Below are 7934 nucleotides of genomic sequence, written 5' to 3'. Positions count from 1 at the left end.
AGTTGGCCTTTAAGTAACAGATGAATTGTTCTTACAATCCAATTAGTGGAGGGGGGGGGGGGGGGATTTGTGATCTTCTGACTCTTGACTTAACCAGTAGAGAATCTGATATTCACATGGTGCAGTTTGTGTTGTGATACTGTTTAATCAGCTGCAACATATTGCAGTAGGATACTGTATCTCGGTATAATTCCTTCACTTATAACAGGCTGCGACTTCAGCCTCAGGTCTGAAGCCCAAGTCCAGTGAAGTTCTGTTTGGTCCAGTAAGTTCATCTTCCCGAGGCAAGGGAGTTAACTGACTTTAAAATAGCCCCCATTGGTTATTACGAGTTATGTCCCTTCTTTGTCCCTTCTGTGTCCTTCCCATTGAAAATCAGATTCCACCTCTCATATCACTTACATTTGCTTCAACCTGTGAAGATCTGGGATAGAATAGGTCTTCAGCAACCATTCTTGGCATGAAAGGCAACTATGCTTGTCGTCAGATTATAAACATGAAAAGATTTGGAAAATATCTGTTGATGCCGAGTTGGCAGTACACAAGTGTTGCAAATCCTGCAATTGACCGAAACCTGCACTGCAGTTTACAAACGGGATGTCAGTTGTGTTACACGATTTTGATTGCACTATGCATAGACTCATTAGTCCAGCCAAAATATAGAAATCCTTAAATAATCTGCGTCTCGAACACAAGACCCCGGCAATGAAATGCTACAATACTTAAAAAATAATGCATTCAAGTATAGGGCGTAGTTATTTCCCTTTACATGCACATGCTTTCAGCTCATCTTGTTTTATGGTCAAGGCAGCAATCTGAGTTTGTGTGCTTGTTTTGCCATTTGCATATATGGTCAATGAAAACATGAATTTTACAATGAAACATCACTATAGACATGTTTTACAAATTCAGTGGTTTTTGTGTATTGTATACCGGACAATGTTTCATAGGCAGAGATTAAGATTACATGTGTATTTGTCTCGTAAAATAAGTCCGAAATCAGCTGTTCACACTTTTTCTAACCGATCTATGGGTGATTTAGTTTTAAAAATACTTAATGTCATGGCCAGTATCATAACTGAAAAGAAATTTTGATACAATGAAAGGAAGACCAAAGACTTTGTGTCGTTTCAAGGCGAGTTCATAGTGTGTTTATGGGATTTGCCGGATTTATTTGGTTACATACGTGTTTGAACCCCCCCCAAAAAAAAAACCAACAACCAAACAACAACAAAACAAAACAAAAAACACTGCCCGCCTGCTGTACATTTTCAAGAGCCATTGCCTTAGAACCAATTCTTTTCATTTTTTCAAGCCTAATATATTGGAGTACAAACATAAGTCCTGATTGCGTACGCAATGAACACTTTTATAGCCAGATAGTATAATAACAGGACAAACTTGCATACTTCAGTACAGATTTGTTGACATGCTACTTCATGTGTTGTGTGCTCATGATAAGGTCTTTATGTTGTGACATAAAATTGAAGCTCATTGTATGAGTGTATTATGCACATAATGGTGGTCCAACCGTAGGCAAATACTGTATTCCAGTATTTTACTTATCCAGGATTACATTTATGTTGGGAGGCCCTTTCCCAGGTTGATTATACACAACTGTTTATTTGGTTACGTACTAGTTATCCCCCGCCCCAACAAAGTTGGCGGGGGATATAGAAATGGGTTCCGTCCGTGTGTGTGTGCGTGTGTGGGCCCCGAAATGGTTTCAGGAGTATAATTCAGAAACCGTTGAATATTTCTCTATGAAACTTTGCTTGTCTATCAGACTCATGCTGAACTGGTGCCTTTTGCTATTTAGGAATTTTATAAATTTTTATGTTTTACGTTTCGATGGCAACAAGTTGGACTTAGGTTCCATAAGGGTGCTGTTCGTTTCCGGAGCGTAACTCAAAAACCGTTAAATAATTTCTTACAAAACTTTGCATGTTTACCAGACACATACTGAACTGGTGCCTTTTGCTATTTAGGAGTTTTATAAATTTTTATTGTTTATGTTTCCATGACAACAAGTTGGATTTAAGTTTTAATATAGGATTGCTTTACTTAAGGAATATAACAAATAAACTGTTAAATATTTCCTTGCCAAACATTGCATGTGTATATATAAAGCACATACTGAACTTGTGCCATTTGATATTAAGGAGTTTTAGAAATGTTTATTTTATCATTTCCATTGCAGCTATTTTGACATGGGCTAAGAGAAATGTTGGGTCAGTTACCTGGTTTGGGAGCATAACGTGTTAAAATGGGGGGGGGGATATAGATGACTTTGTAAACTATATGCTTGTTTGAACCAAAAAACAGCCACCTACCCGCACTATTTTATCAAAAGCCATTGTCTGAGAACCAATTATTTTATTCTTTTAAGCCTAAGCCATAATTACTGATAGTTCGGCAGCGGTGGAGACTGGACTTTTATAGTCAGTTAACACGCTTGGCACAGGAAGTTAGTTCAGCTAATAACAGTCTATGTGATAACACTGAAGTCCACTGAAAATGATGCTTAGAGCATGTTTGGGCTAGTAGACTCAACAGTTTTGGGCACACACTGCTACAAACCTTTTCCATCAGCCATGCTGACCTCATGTCAGATGTCTTCCGATCATTTTCTGTCTTAGTGGATGTTAAACTGCTGTCATATGGTTTATTCAGATTCATGAAATCCTTTCTTTAATAGGCCTTACAGTTGAGACCATAGTTTATTAATTATCAGATTTCATAACAGCCTGCCTATTAACATTTTTTACAATCTGTGCTGGTCAGAAGAGGCTATCAAGTGGATGATCGGGTGGTCAGACTCAGTGACTGGGTTGATGGCCTGCTATCGTACACCGAATCAATCTCTGTGTTGTCTGGTCCAAACTTGGTAATTCACAGGCTGATATCATATAGCTGAAATACTGCTGAGTGCACCGTTAAACAACAATACATCATCATCATGTAAATCATATCTGCCAAGAATGAATGTAGTCAGGTTCTTTTGACATTTTAAAAACCTATAAAAGATGCCTCACATATTTGAAAGAAATAGATACAAATCTAATCATTTATTGTAGCCAGTCTTCTCAAAATTCTATTTAAACTCTGTTTGCCTTGTGTAACATTTATACTTGTTTGGGGAACCAGGTGCCACATTCCATGTTGAATCTATGAGTGAGTGAGTGAGTATGGTTTAACACCGGTTTTAGCGATATCCCAGCAATATCACGGCGGGGGACGCCAGAAATGGGTTTCACACATTGTACCCATGTGGGGTATTGAACCAGGGTCTTCGGCGTGATGAGGGAACACTTTAACCACTAGACTACCCCACCGCCCTTGTTGAATCTATGACTGTGATGCTCTCCTCCTTCAGCTGCACCAGTACCAGTATTACAGCACAGGGCTTCTCTCCAACTATGACAAGTACCCCGAACACTTCAAGGCTATTGCAGGGCCCAGGAAGAAGATCTCCAGGGAACAGAAGAAAATGGAAAAGAAGGTTAAAGGTAAGAATATTGATAATAAATGTTATATTTCTAAATATTCAAAATAAAGCTCCTCCTTACAATCGTAACTTTTATTGATATTTTGTCTATTTCTCCACCCAGCAACGGTGACTGTTGTGTAGATTTTGATTGGTCAAGATTTTTCAATTTATATTTTTTATCTTTCAAGCTAAACTAAAGAAGCTTAAGAGGGAGAAAGATCAAGAAAATGGAGATTTGGAGGTGAGTTTGATATCATTATCACACTTTACAAGCAATGATTAACATGGATTTTTTATGCGTTTTGTTAGAATTTGAATATATTTATAGTCACTTCTAACTGCACTCATGCCTGCAACACTCAGCCCCTATTGTTTCACCCCAGCAGCTTAAATCCCAGAAAACGATGTCTCCAATAATATCGGGGCAGGGGTGGCCCAGTCGTCTAAAGCGCGGCGATTCGCTGTGCAGAGTTGCATCCCTTGGGCACGCTAGAAACCTATGATTGTGGGTTTGAATCCTGGTTCGCCCCTATTATGTTTCTAGGTTTGTCAGCACCATACCCATGCCCTTGGGTTTCACCGAAGTGGTAAACGTCTCCCAGTCTGAGACTTGATATTTCAGGAAGGACAAGTAAGATTTTCTTGTGGTCAGCCACAACTGCCATTAGGAAAATGGCAACTCTTTGGCAAGTCTTGAAGACTAATAAATTCTGATGTGTCTTAAAAGTAAACCAGTGATGAGAAACAACTGTCCGTGAACTCGCATCAGGCTTCTGGTTGTTTGATCTGCTTGTTCATGCATATGGGTGAAATGATACAAGAATATGGTAATCTCCCTTTACAAAATGGCTTCTGACAGTTTAAAAAACAGGACATTTTAATATCTATATCTAATTGGACACTTTCAAGGATTTATTTGCAGTAAGGAAACAATCATTGCCACCAAGTAAAACTGTATCGTTTTGAGGGCCATATGTATGTTGTGTAATGCAAGAATAGGCAACACCAGGCTAAAACTTTGCCGATCATTAGTAATAAGTGCTTATATTTTCCGTTTCAGAGTCTTGGTGAGATCGACCCAGCTGTTCTTGAGATGCTGATGCATCAGTCTCGGATGGCCAAACGGTCCGGCAAGCAGAAGAAGCTCACACCAGAACAGGCTGACATCAAGAGAAAGAGGATCTGGATAGCTATCGCAAAGAAAGAAATTCCAAAGGTATCCTTGCGCCCCAATAGCCAATAGGCTCATGTTCGTGTTTTTTGTCTGAGAAGGAAACTCTTATTTTGACATGTCCTAATAATACTGATATAATTCTGTTTAAGGTTTCAAAATTTGATTATCTTATGAGACATTGTGATATAATGCAAGAGAGTCCAATCGTAACTGCAAACTATGGAATGTTGTGTCTCCTTACACATCAACAATATTATTTGATGTCATTTCTTCTTTTTGCGGTCACTTTTAATAATATATTTTTATTTATTTTGATATTTGATCAAGTTATATGACCTCTGATCTTATCGTACCCTGTTATTATCCCCCGTCACGAAGTGGAAGGGGGATATAGGAATGAGTACTGTCCGTCCGTTACATTTGTGTCAAGAGCAGAACTAAAAAAACATGTGAGATATCTTAACCAAACTTGGCACATAGAAAGATCTAGTGCTAAACTGGTGCCTTTTGATAGTTTGGGATTTAAAAAAAAAAAATTCGAGTTTTCATGGCGACGACTTTGACTTAGAAAATTGCAGTAGTGCTCGTTTCCAGAGCAGTTCATGAAAAGCATCCAATATTTCTTGCCTTGCAGACAAGTGGACATGTCATATTGGCAGGGGATATGAGTATTTCATGCTTGTTCTAGTGTTAGTGCATTTCTATTCCCCCGATCTAAAAGGGAGTGGGGTTTATAGTTTTCAAAAGAATTCTGTCCTAACAAGGACATTTTTGTGTGCTACCTATAACTTGGAAAGCATTAGAAATTGGCACTAGCCCTATAGTCCTTGCCAAACTTAAGGTATCATAAGGACGAGTAGAAATTTGCCTTTATTAATGGCTTTTTATCCCCCGCCGGGCCAGAATGGCCGAAGGGGGATTATGTTGTGGCGCAGTCAATTCATCTGTCCGTCCGTCCTAAGCTTGTGAAATCAACTCCTCCTACAGTTTCCAGAGAATATCCCTGACACTCTACACACAAGATGTCGACATGTTGATGATACGCATATCGCAGTCCCGTTTCATTTCAACTAATTTTGACAGAGTTACTGCCCCTGTTTTACGGAGCTTCATTTGCCTAATTGTGAGAGAGGGTACTAAGCTTATGAAATCAACTCCTCCTACAGTTTCCAGAGAATATCCCTGACACTCTACACACAAGATGTCGACATGTTGATGATACGCATATCGCAGTCCCATTTCATTTTGACAGAGTTGCTGCCCCTGTTTTACAGAGCTTCATGAAATCTACTCCTCCTCCAGTTTCCAGAGAATTTCACAATATCTAACTATAACTATAACTATAGTTAGTTTCCTTGTATAAGGCTTTTGTAGGTGAGCTACATCCTTATGGCATTAGCATTCAGACTGGATTACTCCCAACAAAATGTTCTGCACAATTTGTTTCAAATGCAGTGCCATCTACTGTTGTTCCATAAAATACAAAGAAAATATAAACTCGTTAAAAAAATTCATGCAGGGGATGTTGTGCTCTCAGAGCACTCTTGTTCTATATGTTATCATAATAAGGACTATTGGACTAAAACAGTTAGTTTCTATCTCTGAACTGCATAGATTCTTTTCGAATTGGGTTTACAGTTTCAATTCTTATAGGAGAAGCGCAGTGCAAAGTTTGATTTCAATTACAGCTATTTTTCATATATATATTTTCACTCAGACTTTAAACATTTGTGTGACATATAACTTGAAAACTACTAGATGAATTCTTTTCAGATTTAGGTAACAGTTTCCATACTAATAGAAGAGGTTCACTGGAAAGTTTGATTTTGATAAATAGAGATTATGAGAAAATATGTATTTTTACATGTCTTGAACTAAGAATAATTTTTTTTACTTCAACATTTGGGCAACCTTTAACTTAAGAACTACTACATGGATTCTTTTCAAACTCCAGGACCACTTTTTATACTTCTAGGAAAGGTGCGGTGCAAAGTTTGATTTTGTAAAGTAGATTTTCTGAGAAAATATTGGTGGTTTTTTTTTAAATTTTAAATTATAAATATTTTGGAGTCAAGGTCGGTGGTATTGGTGAGCCCTGCTCACTTTTTGCCTTGTTTACCTCTGAAACAACATGACCTATGAAGCCTATTATGTGAAATTTATGTTCGTACATAGTTGTTTAGTCTTTGTATTATAGTTCAGATGGTATTACTTGTAAAATTATTATTATTTCAGGCTCAAAAGCAGAAAGCATCTGCAAGAAAAGAAATGCTTACGCTGTTGAAGAAGGTAATGAATGCTGTTTTATTTACAAATTTTCAAGCGGCTTGGTTTCAAGTTCCACTACAAGATTAAAAGATAATATCAAGATACCAGAGTCATTTACACAGTTGAAGCAACTCTGGTGCAATTCCGAAGTGAAAGCAAGTGTTATTGAAGAATTTTCTCTCCAGGTGTCCACGCAGTGTATGAAGGAATGTCGCCGCGCAGCCATCCAGTCTCAGAAGGTGATGAAGGAGACGCCATCCCGGGCCCGGCGCATCACTCGGGAGATGTTGCTGTACTGGAAGAGGTTCGACAAAGTGGAGAAAGAGCATAGGCGGAAGGCTGAAAAGGAGGCCCTGGAACAGAGGAAGATGGATCTGGAACTGAGAGAGGTGGGTAACGAGGATAACATGGGGCATCCTAACACTTCTCTGGCAGCATTTCCTGTTGCATTTAATTTTTTAATGAGGACCTTTAAGCTTGCAAGGATGGTGGATATGGATGACTGTCTCTCCGGTAATGGGGACCTCCAGGGACTATGGAGCTGAGTAGGTCCCTTGTTACCCATGCTTGTCATTAGAGCCGAAAAGTGTGGAATCAGGGCCCCTTTCACAAAGTGATCCAAACACTTGCACTGTCGTAAGCCTGTGGTTGTAGAGCTAATTATTGTAGGGTTAATTGTTAAAAGTTGTTAAAATATAGAAAGTAATTAAGTTCACCCATGCAGTTACATCAACAATGCCTGGTATTTCAGTGCTTTAAAAAACCCAGGTGGTTAAGATATTAAAAGTATGGGACATTATTACTCTTGTCCAGTGGAGCTGTCTTATCTAGAGTATTTAACCATTTCATATTAAATGGGGACCCTTTTGATGCTCTGGATCAGAGAACACCATGCTTTTCAGTAGGGCAAAATATGTCAGCATCAGATGGTACACCTGACTGACTGTTTGTGTAATGGCTGTATGTCTGATAGAATTTGAACATGATTGACTGTAAATTCCA

General features: G+C 38.6%; 1 protein-coding gene across 1 annotated transcript in view; it reads left to right on the top strand.

The window, feature by feature from the left end:
* LOC139444184 (chromatin-remodeling ATPase INO80-like) overlaps window positions 1–7934 on the top strand; it is a 63028-nt gene that overhangs the window by 7660 nt on the left and 47434 nt on the right. The window contains exons 6-10 of the mRNA XM_071225084.1: window positions 3377–3509; window positions 3679–3731; window positions 4551–4706; window positions 6900–6953; window positions 7118–7321. Coding sequence (XP_071081185.1) covers window positions 3377–3509; window positions 3679–3731; window positions 4551–4706; window positions 6900–6953; window positions 7118–7321 — 600 coding nt within the window. The remainder of the gene's footprint in view (window positions 1–3376; window positions 3510–3678; window positions 3732–4550; window positions 4707–6899; window positions 6954–7117; window positions 7322–7934) is intronic.

Source organism: Haliotis cracherodii, unplaced genomic scaffold (assembly GCF_022045235.1).
Source record: "Haliotis cracherodii isolate W230 unplaced genomic scaffold, xgHalCrac1.p SCAF_5, whole genome shotgun sequence".
In the NCBI taxonomy this organism is placed as follows: Eukaryota; Metazoa; Mollusca; class Gastropoda; order Lepetellida; family Haliotidae; genus Haliotis; species Haliotis cracherodii.
Note: the sequence above shows the minus strand (reverse complement) of the source record. Positions and strands in the feature narration are given on the sequence as shown.